General features: G+C 62.3%; 2 protein-coding genes across 3 annotated transcripts; both read left to right on the top strand.

Moving 5' to 3' along the window:
- The first annotated feature begins 4,344 nt into the window (after positions 1 to 4,344).
- LOC128847575 (class II histocompatibility antigen, M alpha chain) lies at positions 4,345 to 8,460 on the top strand. Its single transcript, XM_054047099.1, has 5 exons — positions 4,345 to 4,455; positions 5,905 to 6,165; positions 6,870 to 7,151; positions 7,736 to 7,864; positions 8,111 to 8,460. Exons 1-5 carry the CDS (start codon positions 4,377 to 4,379, stop codon positions 8,113 to 8,115), a joined length of 756 nt encoding a protein of 251 aa, XP_053903074.1. The 5' UTR covers positions 4,345 to 4,376; the 3' UTR covers positions 8,116 to 8,460.
- Positions 8,461 to 11,225: 2,765 nt separating this feature from the next.
- LOC128847567 (HLA class II histocompatibility antigen, DM beta chain) lies at positions 11,226 to 16,850 on the top strand. Of its 2 annotated transcripts, XM_054047087.1 has the most exons (6): positions 11,230 to 12,261; positions 13,363 to 13,644; positions 14,055 to 14,339; positions 14,808 to 14,924; positions 15,315 to 15,350; positions 15,721 to 16,850. In XM_054047087.1, the coding sequence occupies exons 1-6, from the start codon at positions 12,210 to 12,212 to the stop codon at positions 15,729 to 15,731; spliced, it is 783 nt and encodes a 260-aa protein (XP_053903062.1). In that variant the 5' UTR covers positions 11,230 to 12,209; the 3' UTR covers positions 15,732 to 16,850. The 2 variants fall into 2 exon arrangements, with proteins under 2 accessions (XP_053903063.1, XP_053903062.1); XM_054047088.1 differs by lacking the exon at positions 15,315 to 15,350 and having other exon boundaries at positions 11,226 to 12,261.
- Positions 16,851 to 19,798: the final 2,948 nt, after the last annotated feature.

Below are 19,798 nucleotides of genomic sequence, written 5' to 3'. Positions count from 1 at the left end.
AAAATTGAGCAGAAAGGAATTTAAAAGCAAATAGATATTGGGATCTAGCTGCTGCCGAAACTGACTTCAGGCCCTGGGGCAGTTTGCAAGATTTTAGTCTTAGTGCCGTCTTCTGCAGAGTTTAAGATTTGATTTAAAAAAATAGATTTCTATTTAATTTTGCAGCAAAGATGGAGTGAACTCTGTCACTTCTTACCCTGTCAGCCAGACAGTGTTGCAGGAAATAAATAACCACTTCAGCAAAACCCCATTCAGCTCAATGAAGTGTTAATTCAGCCCAGCTGTGAATCTTCCAGGGCTCAGATCTGCGCTGTGCAAACCGTTCACACAGTTAAAATCACAGCTGAAATTAAAGGTAAAAAGGTTCCACTGGCATTATTAAATTGCAGTTTAACTCAATGGTGTGAAGTAGTTTGGAAAGGTTAGTCCAGAGACACATCCCAACCATTTGAACAATGACCCCAGGGACAGGACCTGAAGGTTGTGATTTGCATGCAATTAACTCAGGAGGAATGATGGTAAAAAGTGACATTAACTCCTCTGCAAGGGTCAGGGATAAATAGTTCCAGCATCTCCTCAACCCCCCTGGTCACATCCTGGGATGCAATCCAGATCATTGGGGGGCAAGCGGTGGCACCTATCAAAGTCAGATTCAGGACTCACAATTTGTCAAACCACTCTGTTTATTAGCAAAGCGCTCTGCTAATTCACCCAGATAATGTGAGCACCAGGCAAGACTCAAACCATCTTATTTATACAGATAAAAGGGCACGAACTTAACAAGATAACAAAAGGAAGCAGAATTGATACGTTTACCTGGGGCTAGACCTACATATCTTATTTCCTTACTAACTCTTATTGATCTCCTGTTAATGTCCCACCATTAGCTTAAGTGGACCCATTGTTTCATACCTTAATGTTTCTCTTCCTGACCACTATATTTCAACATTCCTTATTCCTGCTTAAAGGAACATACAGCATTTCTTTAATCCATTCTATTTTTACAATATAATTCATTCTACTTTCACACACCCCTGCATTCAAAGCTCAGTGAGGCCAGGACCAGAAGGGACCACTGTGACCATCCAGGCTAGCAGCACCCAGGCCACAGAGGTACCCCGAATTAACCCCGGTTTGAGCTAGAAAAACCGCCCCGCTTGATGTAAAAATTGCCCCTGACGGAGAACCCATCGGGAGCCAGAACCGCAGAAATCATGCAATGTAAAGAAAGTAATAACGGCTGGGTTCTTTCTACTCGCCTCCTATTCTTGTTTGGTTTTTTGAGCCGTTTGGGATCATCGCTTCAAGATTTTCTCCACAACCGTTAGGGTTAACAACTTACTTTTTAAAAGACGAGCGCCGAGGTTCTTACGCAATCTCACGACCCCAGGAGCTGAGACGTCACTTACCTGCCGCAAGAGAGCTGGCCACACAGCCTCTGTTCCACGAGACAAGCTGCAAATGTTTGTATCCCACATGAAGTTTGATTAATAGATAAAGGCCAGAAGGGTCCCCTGTAGTCTGACCCCCTCTACATCACAGGCAGAGGATCTCAGCCACTCAGTCCAGCGTCAAGCCCATGGCACTATGAGCTCCAGCTTGTCCTTTAGAAATAGGGTGACCAGATGTCCCGATTTTATAGGGACAGTCCCGATATTCAGGGTTTTTTCTTATATAGGCACCTATTACCCCCACACACACACGCACTCTGTCCCGATTTTTCATACTTGCTGTGTGGGCACCCTATTTAGAAAGAGCTGTAATCTTGATGTAAAGACTCCAGGTGATGGAGAATCCACCAGAGCCCAGGTTAGTTCCCTGCACTGTTTAAAGAATTGCCCCTCACTTCTACTCTGAACGTATCTAGCTTCAACTCCCTTGGATTTCATTGTGCCAGGCCCACTGGGTGCCCTGACTAGCATTGGTAAAGGCAGGTTAATTGGCAGGCAATTAACTTCAGTTAATAAAGCCTCCAGTGCAGACCTGCCCAATGAAAGGTGAATTCTGTAACCTATTCAACTGAAAGCCTTGAGTCTCTCAGCGCCCGGAAGAGTCATTCAAAACAGGCCATTCTATGAAGGTAAATTAAATAGAGACACTGTAACTCCATTGATGAGGCATAAAGGTCATGGCTTTAAATGAAGACACTCGGCAGAAGGATCCCAGAGTGGCTCCAGAGGAAATACTTCTAACGGGATGCAGATGCAGGGGCTGGAGAGCAAAGCAGAATTAGCATTGTATTTATCATGTCACTAATTTTTCTAGCTATGGAACCGTGGAATTCCTGCGCTGGATCAGATCAACGGGCCCATCTACCCCGGCATCCCGTCTCTGAGAGCGGCCAGCACCAGCTACTCCAGAGACGGGGCAAAAGCCCTACACGGATGGTCTGACCTGCCCTCAGGGGATGAGTCCCCACGCCCCAGCCATATCAGATTGGGGCTGAGAGTTTACATCCCCAATCAATTGATGTTTGATCCTGTCTAGTGTCACTCTGGATTGTCGCACTGTCCATAGAAATCTCCCACCCTTTGGGGGTCCCGCTGAGCTCTTGGCCCCAGTGAGTTCTTGTGGTCATGAGTTCCACAGTCTAACTATAGGAGAGACAGTGTTCCCTAGTGGCTAGAGCACTGGAGTGGGACTCAGGAAACCTGGCTTCTATATCTGGCTCTGCTGGGTGACATTAGCCAGTCAGACCCCGCTCTGTGCCTCAGTTTCCCCCTCCGTATGAGGGGAGTAATGATCCTTGTACAATGCGTTGAGAGCTGCTGATGAGACGAGCTAGCCAGTATTGTTTTCAAGTCCCCTCTTATTCGCCTCCTATTATTAATTGTTCTCTCCCTCGCTGGGGTGCCGACAGGCTGCAGTCCTGGCTCCGGGCTGTGCAGTGGGACAGACAGACGGACGGGGGGAGGGGGCACAAGGATGCAGTGAGGCTTTGCGTTGGGGGCACCCCACTGGCCAGGCGCCCACTGGCCCAGCCCCGACAAAGGTCTAACAAGCTCCTATGGCTGGAAGTTGAAGCTGGACAAATTCTGACTGGAAATAAGTTGTGAATTTCTGCTCCAGTGGAACTAAGACCGGGACAAGATGCCCAGGGCAGCGGTGGGTTCTCCGTCCCCAGCAATGCATAGCTCTGAGATGGGGGGAGGGGTTGTCAGGGTGTGTCTACATGGCAAACCCCCCCTCCCCCCAGCAGTGAGTCTCAGACCCCGAGTGGGGTCTACAGACTGGGGCTCATGTGACGGCACTAAAAATAGCCGTGTAGCCATGGGGCTGGGGCTGGAGCTCGGGTTCTGCACCCACCCCAGGTCCAGTGCCGGAGCCCATTTCCCCCCACACACACAGCGGGGTGTGCACCCCCTCGAGCGCCCCCATATCCCCTAGTGGTCAACTCGTTCTATGCAGAGTTGCCACTTTGGTCATTTTCCAAATAGATCCGTTTTCCCCCCAAATGTTCTAGTTTGAAAACAGTTCCTTTAGGCTGGTTGGAAATTTGAATTGAAACGGAAACCTGAACAGTCCCGTTCAAAGCACATGGGCGTCCCTGAAAACACACACCAGGTTTGAAAGGAGGAATGACGACTCGTCTCCTCACATCGCTGTGTTTGTGCTGGCAACGCCAGCGGCCGGCGCGTTCCTTTCGGCCACATTGGCTGATCTGATCAGGTCACATTCTGCTTTATAAACAACAATAAATCATCCTCAGCCCCAAGGCTGCTGTTTGTTGGTGTCTTATCCTGTCTAGAACGTGGGGCCGAGACTTAGCGCCGAATGGCCTTCCTGGTGAAACCGTACGATGCACCTTCGCCCCCACGGCCTCGCCCTTCACCCCCTGGAAATTCCAACACCCTCTCCCCTCCGCGTTCAATTCCTGGGGGAAACACTGGCATTGCCGACCACGTCTGCAGACCCTGGCTCTGCACGGCCCTGGGCTTTGTTTTGCTGTGTGGACAACCCAAAGAGATCAGCTCTGGTTCAGCCAGGGATGAATCCGGAGCAGGGCCCTGGCCTGTGTAGACAGGAGTGAATCCGGAGCAGGGGCTATCTGGGGTGAATCTGGAGCAGAGCTCTGGCCTGTGCTGTACAGGGGTGAATCCGGAGCAGGGCTCTGGCCTGTCTAGACAGGAGTCAGACCAGATGTTCACCATGGTCCCTCCTGGCCTCGGACCCTCCCACGTGCCCCCAGCCCGGCCTCCCGGCCGCCCATCTGCGCTCCCCGGCCCTCCGCTGCCGGCGTCTCCCCGGTAACAGGTGACAAGCGGTGGCGGGGCCCAGCCATTGGCCAGGAGGCGGCGGGGCGCGCGCGGATTGGCCGGCAGCCGGCCGGGGATGCCCCGGGAGCCCGGGCCGGGAGCAGAGGCAGCCCGGCGGGGATGGAGGCGCCCGGTTGCTGGGCGCTGCTGCTGGCCCTGGGCCTGCTGCGGGGGGCGGCGGCCACCGCCGCCACAGAGGGTAGGAGCTGCCCACGGGCGTTACTGGCGGGGGGACCATTGCACGGCCTGTGTGTGTGTGTGTTCTGTGCACAAGGGGATTGTGTTTGTGTGCACACGGGGGTTGTGTGTGTGTTTGCGTGTGTGCACACGGGGATTGTATGGTTGGGTGTGCATGCTCGGGGATTGTATGTGTGGTTGTGTGTGTGCACACGGGGATTGTATGGTTGGGTGTGCATGCGCGGGGATTGTATGTGTGGTTGTGTGTGTGCACACGGGGATGTGTGGGCATGGTCCGGGATTGTGTATGTGGTTGTGTGTGTTTACGAGGGGATTATGTGCACATAAAGATTGTGTGTCTGTGTAGAAGGAGACTGTGTGTATGTACAGGGGGACTGTGTCTGAGAATGATTGTGTGTGCACATGGGGACAGTGTGTGGGATTGTGTGTGTACAGGTGCATCTCGGGGGAGTGTTTGTTTTTGGGGGGGGGTGAATGTGTGTCGGGGTTGTGTAAGTGTGTGTGGAATTGGGCGTGCATGGAGATTGTGTGTAAACAGGGTGTGCTATACTGTGTGTGCGTGAGAGCAAGCACTTCCCAGGGGTTAGCCAGGCACTGCCTGAGTGTGTGTGGGGAGGAAGTTATCCCTGCTCTGTCAGTGTGTGTCCGTGTCGGATGTTGTGTTCATGGGTATTGCTGGGTGTGTATGGGTTTGCAGGGTGTGTAACCGTGTAAATGGGAGGGTGGCGTGGCAGCAGATTTTGTGTGTGTGTGTGATTGTGCACACAGGGGAATGCAGAGTGTGGGGAGGTTGGTTGTGTGTGATTGTGTAGGTGTGCAGTTGGGGGGCTTGTGGTGTGTTTTGTCACTGTACACATGCAGACTGTGTGTGTATATAGGGTATTTAATGCATGTGTGTGGCTGTGTGTACAGGGTGTGTAGTGTGGGTGAGTGTGGGTGTATGGGAAGAGTGTGCTTATACATGGGTTGTAATGTGTATTTGTGTGTGAGGGATAGCAGCATTGTGTGGTGGGGGGCTGTGTGTGTGCCTGGGGACTGTCGTATGAGGGTGAGTGTGTGTGGGTGAGGGTGAGTGGGTGAATGGACTGTGTATGCAAAGGAATGTGTGTGTTTAGGGACTGTCGTGATTCTGTGTGTGTGTGTGACCATGTGTGCTTGCATGTAAATGACAGTCGTGTGTGTGAACATGTGTGCATGAGGACTGTGTGTATAGGGTGGGTGTGCCTGTGTGCATGAGGAATGTGTGAACTTGTGTGTGCACAGAAAACGGGGGCCACTGTGTGCGCAGTGTGTGTGAATTGTGTGTGTGACAGTGTGTGCACGGGGGATGATGAGTGTGTAGTGTGTGGGGTTGTTTGTGTAGGGTTGTGTATGCACAGCGTGTGTGTGTGTGTGCGCACAGAGCGTGCGTGCCCCGTTGCTGACCCCGGTCGGTGTGTCTCTCCCGCAGCGCCCACGGCCCACGTCCTGTCCCGCGTGCTGTTCTGCCAGTCCGACCGCCCCTCGCTGGGCCTGGCCGACACCTTCGACGGGGACCAGCTGTTCTCGTTCGACTTCCCGGGGGGGCACTGGGAGCCCCGGCTGCCCGACTTCCAGCCCTGGCTGGGCGCCCAGGAGAGCAAGGAGCAGATCATCAACGACTCCAGTCTGTGCCGGCAACTGCTCTCGGTGCTCACCAACATCACCACGGGCGTGCTGCCTGAGGCCAGAGGTACCCGGCCCCCGGTCTCCCCCAGCGCCCTCGTCCTCTCCCCACGGCACCCCCAGTGCCCAGTGATCACTGATACTGCTCTGCCCCTGCCCGAGGCCAGAGGTACCAGGCCCCTGGTGCCCGTGTCTCCCCCAGTGCCCACAGGCCCTCCCCATGGCACCCCCAGTGCCCAGTGATCACTGATACTGCTCTGCCCCTGCCCGAGGCCAGAGGTACCCGGCCCCCGGTGCCCGTGTCTCCCCCAGTGCCCGCGGCCCCTCCCCACGGCACCCCCAGCGCCCAGTGATCACTGATACTGCTCTGCCCCTGCCCGAGGCCAGAGGTACCCGGCCCCCGGTGCCCGTGTCTCCCCCAGTGCCCACAGGCCCTCCCCACGGCACCCCCAGCGCCCAGCGATCACTGATACTGCCTTGTCCCTGCCCGAGGCCAGAGGTATCTGGCCCCTGGTGCCCGTGTCTCCCCAGCGCCCGCGTCTCCTCCCCATGGCACTCCCAGCGCCCAGCAATCACTGATACTGCCTTGTCCCTGCCCGAGGCCAGAGGTACCAGGCCCCTGGTCTCCCCCAGCGCCCGCGGCCGCTCCCCACAGCCCCCCCAAGGGATCACTGATACTGCCCTGCCCCTGCCCAAAGATACCCGGCCCCCAGTGCCTGTGTCTCCTCCAGTGCCCGCGGCCCCCCCTTACCATCTCCCCTCTCCCCGCAGGCACCCCCATGGCCAACGTGTTCACAGCCCAGCCCCTGGAGCTGGGAAAACCCAACACCCTGATCTGCCAGGTGGGCAACCTCTTCCCGGCCTCGGTGAATGTGTCGTGGCAGCGGCAGGGGGAGCTGGTGAGCCAGGGCGTCAACACCACACGGTATTACCCCACCGAGGACCTGGGCTTCCTGCTCTATTCCTACCTGGAGTTCACCCCGCAGGACGGGGACATCTACACCTGCACCATCACGCGGCCCAGGGACCGCTTCTCCACCGTGGCCTACTGGGGTGAGAGATCCCCCTGATCCCCCCCTGATCCGCCCCCTGCACCCCGATCCGCCCCCATCCTTCTATCCCTCCCCCACATCTCCCCACCAGCACCATCACGCGGCCCAGGAACCGCTTCTCCACCGTGGCCTACTGGGGTGAGAGATCCCCCCGTTCCTCCCCACTGCACCCCGTTCCTCCGCAATCCTCCCCCTGCACCCTGTTCCTCCCTGCTGCACCCCGTTCCTCCCCGTTCCCCCCTGATCCTCCCCATCCTTCTGTCCCTCCCCCACGTCTCCCCACCTGCACCATCATGCAGCCTGGGGACTGCTCCTCCACCGTGGCCCACTGCGGTGAGAGATTTTCCCCCTGCACTTGATTTGAGCCCCCCCCAACTCAATCCCCTCCATACCCATTCCTCCTCCACCTGACCCTGCACCTCTCCAGCTTCCCCCTGCTTCTGGGATCCCTCCCTGATTCCCCGCCCTTGGCCTATGCGCCCCACACCTCCCGCCTCCCCAGCTGCCGGGAGCCCCCCCCCAATCTCCCCGGTAGCCCTGGCCTCACCCTGTATTTCCCCCCCCCCCCCCCCGCTGTGTCTCTAGTGCCCCAGAACCCCATCCCGTCGGAGCTGCTGGAGAACGCGCTGTGCGGCCTGGCCATCGCCCTGGGCATCTTCTTCATGGTCACCGGGATCGTCCTCCTCCTCAAATCCCGCAGGCCCAGCCCCACAGGTACGCCAGGGCGCTGCCCCAGCTGGGGATGGGGGGAGTCTAGTGGGTTAGAGCGGCAGGACTGGGAGGGGATTGGGGTCTATTGGAGTAGAGCAGCGAGGGCTGGGGGCCAGGACTCCTGGGTTCTCTCCCCAGCTCTGGGAGACGAGTGGGGTCTAGTGGGTTAGAGCTGGGGGGTCTGGGCACCAGGACTCCTGGATTCTATCCGTGCCATTGAATCTCCTTGTTCTGTGTTTTCACCCTCAGAGTGAACTCCGAGTGGCTGGAAACGCCCGAAGAACTATGAGGAGATGCCCCGTGTCCCCCGAACCCCTCCCTGTTCCAGCCTCCCCAGCCCTTGGGAACTGTGGGAAAGGCAGTTCCTGGACCAGCTGCAGTCAGCATGGTGCTGAGACCGGACACACTCACTACACACGGGCCACGTCCGTGGGAACCTGGTGCCTCTCCTCCAGGGTACCCCGCTCTGCCCCCTCCAGCATTCCAGCCGTGCAGCGTGCCTGGGGCAGACTCCGACCCCCGGCCTGTGCCGGGGTCGCCCCACTCCGGAGTATTGGTGCCTTATCCAGCCTCCTTCTAATAAAGGTCTATTTCCTGGAGCTGTCGTGCCTCTGCCCGTCTATATCCGGACCTCTCCCCATGGGCCCCATAGCCCTCCCCCCAGGCCACCTCTACCCCCTCTCCTGTCCTGCAGGGACCCCGCTGGGGGGCGGAGGGGAGCTCACACCCTGCATCCAGTTCAGCCCTCGGCGAAGGGGCAGGTTACTGCCTGTGCCAGGGGCACCTGCCCTGCTAGGATCTCTGCTGAGCCCCACCAAATTCGTGACACTGATCAGAACCTGTCTCCCATTCCCTGCCCCCCTGAGCCAGCCAGTCCCTGGCCTGGAGCGGTATCGGAACCAGTGCCCCCCCGAAGGGAAAGGGCCCCGTGTCCCATTCCCCGCCCCCCTGAGCCAGCCAGTCCCTGGCCTGGAGCGGTATCGGAACCAGTGCCCCCCCGAAGGGAAAGGGCCCCGTGTCCCATTCCCTGCCCCCCTGAGCCAGCCAGTCCCTGGCTGGGGCTGTATCGGAACCAGCGCCCCCCGGAAGGAAAAGGCCCCGTGTCTCATTCCCCGCCCCCCTGAGCCAGCCAGTCCCTGGCTGGGGCTGTATCGGAACCAGCGCCCCCCGGAAGGAAAAGGCCCCGTGTCTCATTCCCCGCCCCCCTGAGCCAGCCAGTCCCTGGCTGGGGCTGTATCGGAACCAGCGCCCCCCGGAAGGAAAAGGCCCCGTGTCTCATTCCCTGCCCCCCTGAGCCAGCCAGTGCCTGGCCTGGAGCGGTATCGGTACCAGCGCCCCCGGGAAGGGAAAGGGCCCGTGTCCCATTCCCCGCCCCCCTGAGCCAGCCAGTCGCTGGCCTGGAGCGGTATCGGAACCAGCGCCCCCCCGAAGGGAAAGGGCCCGTGTCCCATTCCCCGCCCCCCTGAGCCAGCCAGTCCCTGGCCTGGAGCGGTATCAGAACCAGCGCCCCCGGGAAGGGAAAGGGCCCGTGTCCCATTCCCCGCCCCCCTGAGCCAGCCAGTCCCTGGCCTGGAGCGGTATCAGAACCAGCGCCCACGGGAAGGGAAAGGGCCCGTGTCCCAATCCCCGCCCCCCTGAGCCAGCAAGTCCCTGGCCTGGAGCGGTATCGGTACCAGCACTCCCGGGAAAGGAAAGGGCCCGTGTCCCATTCCCCGCCCCCCTGAGCCAGCCAGTCGCTGGCCTGGAGCGGTATCGGAACCAGCGCCCCCGGGAAGGGAAAGGGCCCGTGTCCCAATCCCCGCCCCCCTGAGCCAGCCAGTCGCTGGCCTGGAGCGGTATCGGTACCAGCCCCCCCGGGAAGGGAAAGGGCCCGTGTCCCATTCCCCGCCCCCCTGAGCCAGCCAGTCCCTGGCCTGGAGCGGTATCGGTACCAGCGCCCCCGGGAAGGGAAAGGCCCCGTGTCCCATTCCTCGCTGCCCGTTCCCGAACCGGCCAGTCCCTCTGGATAATCAAAGGCTCTGTCTCCGTCAGAGAGGAAGTGAAAGTGTGTCAGGGTGAGCCCGGTTGGTTTCACGTCCCCATGCAGCCGGGAGCGAGATCCGGGGCCAGCCGCAGCCCAGATGCCTGTGAAGTGCCAGGCTCCACTTCCCCATGAGGGGGCTGGGGGAGGGGGTACTCGGGGGGGCGTTAGCTTTGCCGTTGGCACCGGGCCGAGGGGAAGTGCCTGGTGCACGGTGAGGAAATCGGGGAGGGGGGGGTTCTCAACCAGGGGCCCCCGGGGGCCTGGACCAGGTTTCAGGGGTGCTCCAAGCAGGGCCGGCGTTAGACTCTCGGGCCAGGGCAGAAAGCCGAGGCCCCACCACCTGGGGCTGCAGCCGGAGCATGGGCAGCTTAGCTCCGTGGGGCGCCGGGAACGGCCTGGCTGGCTGCCCCCTAACACCGGCCCTGGCTTTATATGCAGAAACACAGGGGTTGGGGCACAGGTGGGCCGTGGAGTATTTATAGCGGGGGGGCGGGGGGGCGCTCAGAAAGGGAAAGGTTGTGAACCCCTGAAATAGGGGAAGCTGGGCCCGGAATAGGGGAAGCAGCAGGACGGGGGTTTCAGACATGCCTGGGCCAGCCCTGCCCACGGGGGAAGTGAAATCCCCAGGTTGGGAGACATGGGGCCCATCCCCTGTTCTGGCTAGGGCAGCCGCCCCTCTGCCGGGATCCCTTTCCCCTCCCCAGCCCCGTCCCCCCCAGCTGCCCCCTCTGCCGGGAATCCCCTTCCCCTCCCCAACCCCGTCCCCCGCCAAGCTGCCCCCTCTGCCGGGAATCCCTTCCCCTCCCCAACCCCGTCCCCCCCCCCAGCTGCCCCCCTCTGCCGGGAATCCCTTTCCCCTCCCCAACCCCGTCCCCCGCCAAGCTGCCCCCCTCTGCCGGGAATCCCTTTCCCCTCCCCAACCCCGTCCCCCCCCCAGCTGCCCCCCTCTGCCGGGAATCCCTTTCCCCTCCCCAACCCCGTCCCCCCCCCCAGCTGCCCCCTCTGCCGGGAATCCCTTTCCCCTCCCCAACCCCGTCCCCCCCAGCTGCCCCCTCTGCCGGGAATCCCCTCCCCAACCCCGTCCCCCGCCAAGCTGCCCCTCTGCCGGGATCCCCTCCCCAATCCCGTCCCCTCCCCCCCAGCTGCCCCCTCTGCTGGGATCCCCTCCCCAGCCCCTCCTCAGGGGCCCCCTCTGCCGGGATCCCCACCCCCCATCACTCGTCCCTTTCCCCCGCCGCTGCTCCGTGCCTCAGTTTCCCCATCTGTAATGGGGGCGGGGGGAGGGATGTCAGGATCCCCTGATGCCGCGGGAGGTCCGGGGAGATAAACCCACCCCGGACCGCGGGCTGCCCCGAGGCTGGGCCCGGCCCCCAGGCGCGGCGGGACATCTCCCGGTCGGGTTCCCGGCCCGGCCGCCTCCACCCAGCGACGGGTGATGCCGGCAGCGGAGCCGGCTGCCATTGGCCAGGGCCGGGGGCGGGGGGGTCAGGACAGCAGGACCTGCCTGCGGGTCCCGAACCGGGACCCAGAGAGAGAGACCCCTGCAGAGCCCAGGGGTCCAGGGAGAGATCTGCCCCCCCCCGACCCAGGGATCCAGGGAGAGATCTGCCCCCCCCCCCGCAGAGCCCAGGGGTCCAGGGAGAGATCTGCCCCCCCCCAGACCCAGGGTTCCCAGGAGAGATCTCCCCCCCCCCCCCCAGACCCAGGAGTCCAGGGAGAGATCTGCCCTCCCCAGACCCAGGGATCCAGGGAGAGATCTGCCCCCCCCAGACCCAGGAGTCCAGGGAGAGATCTGCCCCCCCCCCCCAGACCCAGGTTCCCAGGAGAGATCTCCCCCCCCCAGACCCAGGAGTCCAGGGAGAGATCTGCCCCCCCCCAGACCCACGGTTCCCAGGAGATATCTGCCCCCCCAGACCCAGGAGTCCAGGGAGAGATCTGCCCCCCCCAGATCCAGGGTTCCCAGGAGAGATCTGCCCCCCCCCAGACCCAGGGATTCAGGGAGAGATCTGCCCCCCAGACCCAGGGATCCAGTGGATCACCCCAAAGCCGCTGGGATCCCGCAGCAGAGAAGTCCGACGCCGGGCTCCAGAGAGATCTTCTCCCGGCGCCCCTGGGATCCAGCGATCTCCCCCGCAGAGCCGGGGATCCCGGAGCAGGCAGACGGGCGTGTGGGATCCCCAGAGATCCCCCAGCCAGAGATCCCAGAGCGCGCCCGCAGCAGAGCCAGGGAGCTGGAAACTCGCTACAAGGAGCAGAGACCCGAGACCCCCGCGCCGAGCCGGGGACCCCGACAGACCTGCCCTGGCCTGGGACCGAGGGGCCGCCATGAAGCTGCTGCTGTGGTTGCTGTCTGTGGCTCTGGGCCACCACGGAGCAGGTGAGGGCGCCTGTCGGTGCCACAGGCCTGGGGGGAGCTTGGGGTCCCTGCCCCCTATAATCCTCTCCGGGGGTCCCCGCTTCAGGGACCAGCCTAGCGAGCGTCCGACACCTGTTCCCCAGAGCTGTGCGCTGGGATCAGGACCCTTGCTGGAGATGTCAGGATAGGGCTTAACCCCACGTCTAACCTTAGGGGACAGTGCCTGTGTGTGGATGGGTCTTAACCCATCTATACCCCTCCACCCAGCGACTGCTGGGCTGTGTCTGGGTGTGGGGGGGTATAACCCCAGTCTGTACCCCTAGGGGGCTGTGCCTGTGTGTGTGTGGGGGGGGCTTGTCTGTGTGTGTGTGGGTAGCCTCCATCTGTACCCCTAGGGGCTGTGTCTGTGTGTGAATGGGGGTATAACCCAGTCTGTACCCCTAGGGGCTGTGTCTGTGTGTGAATGGGGGTATAACCCAAGTCTGTACCCCTAGGGGCTGTGTCTGTGTGTGAATGGGGGTATAACCCAAGTCTGTACCCCTAGGGGGCTGTGTCTGTGTGTGGGGCGTGGTTAACCCCAGTCTGTACCCCTAGGGGGCTGTGTCTGTGTGTGAATGGGGGTATAACCCAAGTCTGTACCCCTAGGGGGCTGTGTCTGTGTGTGGGGGGGTAGCCTCCATCTGTACCCCTAGGGGCTGGGGCTATGTGGATGGGGGTATAACCCCAGTCTGTACCCCTAGGGGCTGTGCCTGTGTGTGTGTGTGGGGGGGCTTGTCTCTGTGAGTGGATGGGGGTATAACCCCACTCTGTACCCTTAGGGGCTGTGTGTGTGTGTAGGGGGTGGTTAAGCCCCGTCGTTCCCAGCGTACACACCCACAGTACGGCATTACAGCCGCAGAGGAACCATCTGGATGGGGTTTAAATCCAACATCCCAGGTCTACACCCCGGGGGCACGGCCTAGTGTGGAAACAGTCCCCATCTGTCCCCATCACCTCCCTGATCCTCATCCTCCCAATATCCTGCCCTCCCTGACCCATCCCTCCCTCACCCCACTCCCGACCCCCATTGTCCTGCCCAGCCGCCCCGCTCCGAACCCGCTCCTGACGGCCCCGTCCCCGCAGGCGGGTTCCTGATGCACCTGGCCAGCGAGTGTCCCCTGGCAGCCGACGGCTCCGTGCTCTCGTTCAACTTCGCCTTCGTCTTCAACAAGAACCCGCTGGTGTGTTACAACGACCACGACCAGCTCTTCGAGGCCTGTGACATGGGCCTGCTCAACCCTGTGGCCGCAGGCATGGCCGCCCAGCTCAACAAGGACGCCGGTTGGCGCCAGCGCATGGCAGGGGGGCGCCAGGCCTGCCAGAGCCAGAGCCAGCACCTCTGGAGCCGCACGGGGCAAAGGAAGAGTGAGTGGAGGGCGCAGGGCACCGAGCGGGGTGGGGGAGGGACTGTGGGGCCCCTGGCACAGAGCTGGGTTGAGGGAGGGCTGCGGGGCCCCTGGAGCTGAGCTGGGGTGGGGGAGGGGGATGCGGGGCCCCTGGCGCTGAGCTGGGTTGGGGGAGGGGGATGCGGGGCCCCTGGCGCTGAGCTGGGGAGGGGCCCCGGAATGGAGCCAGGGTGGGGGAGGGGGCTGTGGGGCCCCTGGCACAGAGCTGGGTTGAGGGAGGGGTGTGTGGGGCCCCTGGCGCTGAGCCGGGGTGGGGGACAGGTTTGATGCGGGGGGATACTGGGCTGGGGGCCCATGGGTCTGACCCACGTGTGGTGGGGGCGGTGGGTGTACCAGGAGCTGGTCCATACAGTGACTCCCCCCCAACAGCGCCCCCTAGTGTCCGCATCGTCTCCATGGCCCTCTCGAACCCTGCGGGGACCGTGCGCCTCACCTGCCACGTCTGGGGCTTCTACCCGGCGGACGTGGGGGTCACCTGGCTGCGGAACGGGAGCCCCCTGGAGCCCACCGAGGACGGCCTGAGCCCGGCGCTGGCCAACGGCGACTGGACCTACCAGACCCACGTCAGCCTACTCACCACCCCCAAGCCCGGGGACACCTACACCTGCCATGTGCAGCACGTCAGCCTGGCAGAGCCCCACCAGGAGGAGTGGGGTGAGCCCGGGCAGGGCGGGGTAGGGGTTGGGGGGCAGGGGCATAGGGTGGGGGGAATAGAGTGCTGGGTGGTTGGGGTGATGGGAGGAAGCAGGAGAGGGGTGCAGAGCAGGGGAAGGGCATGCGGGGGGCAGGGCATGGAGTGGGGGGAAGGGGTACAAGGTGGGGGAAGGGCATGCTGGGGGTTGGGGGCAGCAGGAGTGGGGTGCAGGGCAGGGGAATGGGGAGCTGGGGGGCAGGGCAGGTTATGGAGTGGGGGAAGGGGATTTGGGGGCAGGGGTACAGGGTGGCAGAAGGGCGTGTTGGGGGCAGCAGGAGTGGGGTGCAGGACGGGGAATGGGGGAGGGAGCGGGGAGAGAGGCACGGGGTGAAGGGGATCTGGGTAGGACTCTGGCTGGGGGTGCAGGGGTGCTGTGGGGGGCTCCCCAGTCTACCCCCCATTAACCCCTCCCCTGCTGTCCCCCCCAGGGCCCGGCCTGTCCCCGGGGCTGACGGTCAAGGTCAGCGTGGCTGTCGTGGTGCTGATCCTCGGCCTCATCTTCCTGGGCACCGGCCTGGTGTTCTGGTGGCGGGCGCCCGCCCCGGGTGAGGAGTGGGGGGGTTGGGGCCACGTGTCACCCTCGCCTGGGGTCCTGAGCCCCCAACCCAATTCCCAACGGGGGGGTGGTCCCGGGGTCCCTGCAAGAGACGGGGACAATGTGAGGCGCACTTCCCAGGTGCTGGGGGTTGATTTTGTGTGTGTGTGTGTGTGTGTGTGTGTGTGTCCCACTGCCCCCTGCTGGTGTGTGTGTGTGTGTGCTTGTGCCCCGCTGCCCCCTGCTGGTGAGAGAGAACGAAAGTATGTGTGTGAGTGTGTGTGTGTGTGTGTGTGTGTGCACACTTGTGCCCTGCTGCCCCCTGCTGGTTGGGGGGGAGCATGTGCGGGAGGGGGGGCAGCATCACCTCTGACTAACTCTGTTTCCTTCCCCCTTCCAGGTTATTCTCCCCTCGCAGGGCACAACTATGCTGGAGGTAACAGCTGCCTGGCTGGCTGAGTGTCCCTGCATCCTCCCCACGCCCCCCCACACCTCCCCTGCCTCCCTGCGTCCTCCCTACGCCCCCCGTCCCCACACAGACCCCCATCCCTCCCCTCATCCTCCCATCCCCACGCAGACCCCTCCCTCCGACCATCCCCCCATCCACCTCCGTCTCTGTCTCTCCGTCCATCCATCCTTCCGTCTGCCCCCTCTGTCTCTGTCTCTCCGTCCGTCCATCTGCCCCCGCCACGTCTCTGACTGTCCATCCGTCCGTGTGCCCCCCTCTGTCTCTGTCTCTCCATCTGTCTGTCTCTGTCTGTCTGTCCCGGTTCATTGACACGTCTCTCGCTGTGTTTACTCCGCAGGCAGCACCTAACGCCCCTGGGCACCGAGACCCCTGGCTCCAGTCCCCCCACCCCAGCGGAGGATCCCGGCTCGTCCTGTCTGTCGCCCCTAGCTTAGCCAGCCCTCCCCACGGAGTTGGGATCCGTGGGACAGAGACGGGACATGTCTCCCTGCCAGCCGGGCACCGCAGCGAGGACGGCTCAGACCAAATCCCCCATGGAGCCCGTACGGACCAGCACCTCCTGCACCCCTCCCCACACTGGGGCTGTATATACTGGGGCCTATAGATGGCTATAGAGTCCTCCCCTTCCCAACTCCAAGCGCCTGATGCAAGTAGGATAAAATAACGATATAATGACCAGATTGCTGGCCTCAAGCCCCAAATTAGAGCCGGCTACCCTATATAGACCGGCGGGGCCAATACAGAGCTATAACAACCTGAATACAGATCCCCTACACACACCCATCCTCAACTTCTCCCCAACTCAGAGCCCTGGAGCCCATACAGACTGCCCCCCCCACACTTGTATACTGGGGCTATAGATGGATATAGGGACCAGCCCCCCTCCAGACAGAGAGCCCCTGAGCCCACAAGGACTGCCCCCCATACACCCCGCTGTGTATAGCAGGGCCCATAAAGGGCTAGAGGAACCCCAGTATAGACCCCCATCCCCACAGACGTGGAGCCCTCTGCCCTGTACACTTCAGCAGGGCGATATAGGGATATAATGACCCGATCAGACCCCTAGCTTCTCCCCAGCCCCCCCGATCCCTCAGCACCGGGGGATGTGTCCAATTCTCCACCCCCTAGTACAATCCCAGCCCTGGTACAATCCCACTTCCCCCACCAGGGGTCATCCTAGACCAGGGCTCCCTCCCGGGTCATCATACAATTCCCCCATTACTCACCCAGCCACCCCTCAAGCCTGGCAGCCAACCCCCCCCTTCCCACCTGTTCCCCCCGCCTCCCAGGCAGGCACAGCATCCTCACCCCCCCCCCCCGCCTGGCACTCTCCACACTGAGGTGGGGTGGGGGCAGGGCTATGGGGAGCGGGTTCCCGATTCGGGGTGCTGACCGTGTGCGGGGTGTACGGAGAGGGTGGCTGTTGTAATCTCCCCCTCCCCCCCATTAAAGATCCTCTCTGGTGCAGCAGGGAATGCTCTGTGGATGGCGCCCATGTCCTCAGCCACAAGGGGCAGGGGCAGAGGGGGGGCTGGAATTTGAACAGAGGGATAGGAATGTAGCACTGGTTCCTCCCCACCCAGAGATCAAACCCAGGAGTCCTGGCTCCCAGTCCCCCCTGCTCTAACCCACCAGCCCCCACTCCCCTCCCAGAGCTGGGGAGAGAACCCAGGAGTCCTGGCTCTGAGCCCCCCCGGCTCTACCCCACCAGTCCCCACTCCCCTGCCAGAGCTGGGGCAAGAACCCAGGAGTCCTGGCTCCCAGCCCCTGCTCTAACCCACCAGATCCCACTTCCCTCCCAGAGCCGGGAGAGAACCCAGGAGTCCTGGCACCTGGCCCCCCCCCTGCTCTAACCCACCAGCCCCCACTCCCCTCCCAGAGCTGGGGGAGAACCCAGGAGTCCTGGCACCCGGCCCCCCCTGCTCTAACCCACCAGCCCCCACTCCCCTCCCAGAGTCATTTCCCTCTCCAGGGTCCCGTAAGGCGCATGTGTTTGCAGCCCATCCTGGCCCTGGCCCGGCTCCTGGTGGCTGGGACACACAGGGGCTGCTGGGCCAGTCCAGAGGTGGGTCTGTTAACGCCCAGGGTAGTGGCTCTGCTGGTTCGATCCTGCTCCGGGCTGGGGACCCGCCTGGTGATGTGACCAGGGCTGTGGGCGTTTTCCCGCGGAGGGGGCCCTGCAGCGAGTTCATTGCGATAATGCAGGACACCACAAAGCGTTAATTCCCAGCACCTTTATCTGACACAACCCGGGTGACCCCCCCAGGAGGGACACCCCTCCCTCAGCGCGGGATCCCAGCACCTGCGCTTACAGGAGGGCGACTCCGGCACCATGGCTGCACCCCACCCTGCCAACAAAGGCATCCTCCGGAAACAACCGTCCCCAGCGCTGCCCCCAGAGATCGCAACGCACGCTGCAAAGGTGGGCAGGCTCGGCCCCCCATCATACAGATGGGGAAACTGAGGCAGAGGGAGGGGGCACAAGTGGCCCAACTTGACCCAGCTGGCCGAGCTGGGAATAGCACCTGGGGCTCCTGAGTGCCAGCCCAGTGCCCTACCCGCTGCCACTGACACCTGGGACTTGCTTGGTGCCAACCGGGGCAGGGCGTAAGCAGAGAGACCATCGAGTGTCATGCTAAGCATCCCCGTGCTCCAGGGCGGGTGTCGGTGACTGACTGATGAGGGGGCGGGGGGAGACGTCCTGGCCAGGGCTACTGGGGCAGGGTCCGTCTGGTCTGTGTCTGTCCAGCGCCTGGCACACTGGGGGCCTGGGCCACGGCTGGGGCTCCTCTGTGCTCCCATAATACAATTATTTATTAACAGTCTCTGCCGCTCGTGCGGCTGGTGCTGGCTGCAGCGGCGCCCAGAGACTGGGCTCGATGGGCCCCTGGGGCCAAGGCGGCGAGGCCCTCCCTTGGGGCCTGTAGTCACTGATGCTTTAGGCTCTCCCCGGCTCAGGTGACGCTGGTGGGAAGAGGGCAGCGCTCTGACGCTCTCCTCCGCAACGAGCTCCAGGCAGCAGAGCGCGGGGGCCCCACAGGGTAACCTCCGCCAGGCCAGCAGAGCGCGGGGGCCCTGTCCCCCACACTGCCCTGTGGGGGACACACAGCGCCGGGGAGGCAGAATCCGGTCACCCCCCGTCGGTGCCTGGCCTGACGAGCGCAGGGCTCAGACCCAGGCTGGGCGAGGGGCAGGTCAGATCAGGGCCCTTCTCCCTGCCTACGGACAAAGCCCCGTGTCCAGAGACAGGCTGCGGCATCGGTACCAGCAGCAGCTGCCTGGTCAGCGACAGATCCCCCGGGACCCAGCTCCCGACACCGTCAGCAGAGTCGTGACATTCACAGCCCTGAGAGACACCGGGCGGATCCCACCTGCCCAGCGCCCGGCCGTCGCAGGGGCCTTGGTCCCGTCTGGTCTCTGCCTGGCACAGTCTCCTGAGGACTGACATGCTTCGGGCTAACCCACGCTACTGGGCTCGCGGCAGGGTAACTGGGTGCAACTGTCACGGAGTCCCCGGGCGATGGTTGGGAACTGCTCCCCACAAAGCCAGTCAGGACTCTGGGGAGCCTCCTCTCCCTCGGAGCAGACTGTCTTCAGGGCAAGCTCACACGGCTTCACCTCCTGGGTCTGACCTTGGAGCATTCAGCTTCTGCCCCTCCGTGCGCTTCCCACAGCGAGTACGCCCAGGCGGGGTCCTGGGGCAGCCAGAGGGTCCTGCACCCCCACTTCGCAGTCAGACGTGACTCTCAGCCAGCCAGTAAAACAGAGGTTTATTAGACGACAGGAACATGGTCTAAAACAGAGCTTGTAGGTCCAGCGAACGGGACCCCTCCGTCGGGTCCGTTCTGGGGCCCAGCGAGGCAGACCCCCGTCTGCCCTCCCTTCCAGTCCCCAGCTAGCTCCAAACTCCAACCCCCGTCCAGCCCCTCCTTCTCTGGGCTTTGTCTTCCCGCCCCCCCCTCCCCCCCCCCCCCCCCCCCCCCCCCCGGGCCAGGAGGTCACCTGATCCCTTTGTCTCCAACACCTTCAGTTGGCACCTTTGCAGAGGAGGGGCCCAGGCCATCAGTTGCCAGGAGACAGAGTGTCGGGCATTTATGTACCTGGCCCTTTGCTCTGCAGCAACCATACACCCTTATCCCACCACTTAGACACTTAAGAACTGCATAGGGGAAACTGAGGAAAACATTAAGAACAGTCCCACTTCGTCACAGCAACAGGGTGGCCTGCGATTGCCAGGAGTCAGAGATGAGCTAAAGGTCCCTTCTGGCCTTAAAGGCGATGGACGGAAGAGATGCCTCCCTCCCTGCCATCAGACCGCCACGCTCCACGGGAACCATGCAGCTGTCACCCAGCAGGGGGAGTCCCGTGACCCTGGGAGGCCGACGCGTCCCATGGGCTGGACCCAGCCTGTGGAA

Source organism: Malaclemys terrapin, chromosome 13 (genome assembly GCF_027887155.1).
Source record: "Malaclemys terrapin pileata isolate rMalTer1 chromosome 13, rMalTer1.hap1, whole genome shotgun sequence".
NCBI lineage: Eukaryota > Metazoa > Chordata > Testudines > Emydidae > Malaclemys > Malaclemys terrapin.
This window is presented reverse-complemented; position numbering and strand designations above follow the sequence as displayed.

Excerpts from the sequence above, each read along its gene's own strand:
- LOC128847575 (XM_054047099.1), top strand. The coding sequence starts at position 4,377 with ATGGAGGCGCCCGGTTGCTGGGCGCTGCTGCTGGCCCTGGGCCTGCTG. Across the intron at positions 4,456-5,904 it reads GGCCACCGCCGCCACAGAGG|CGCCCACGGCCCACGTCCTG; the intron begins GTAGGAGCTGCC and ends TCTCTCCCGCAG. Across the intron at positions 7,152-7,735 it reads CTCCACCGTGGCCTACTGGG|TGCCCCAGAACCCCATCCCG; the intron begins GTGAGAGATCCC and ends CTGTGTCTCTAG.
- LOC128847567 (XM_054047087.1), top strand. The coding sequence starts at position 12,210 with ATGAAGCTGCTGCTGTGGTTGCTGTCTGTGGCTCTGGGCCACCACGGA. Across the intron at positions 14,340-14,807 it reads GCCCCACCAGGAGGAGTGGG|GGCCCGGCCTGTCCCCGGGG; the intron begins GTGAGCCCGGGC and ends TGTCCCCCCCAG. Across the intron at positions 14,925-15,314 it reads GTGGCGGGCGCCCGCCCCGG|GTTATTCTCCCCTCGCAGGG; the intron begins GTGAGGAGTGGG and ends TCCCCCTTCCAG.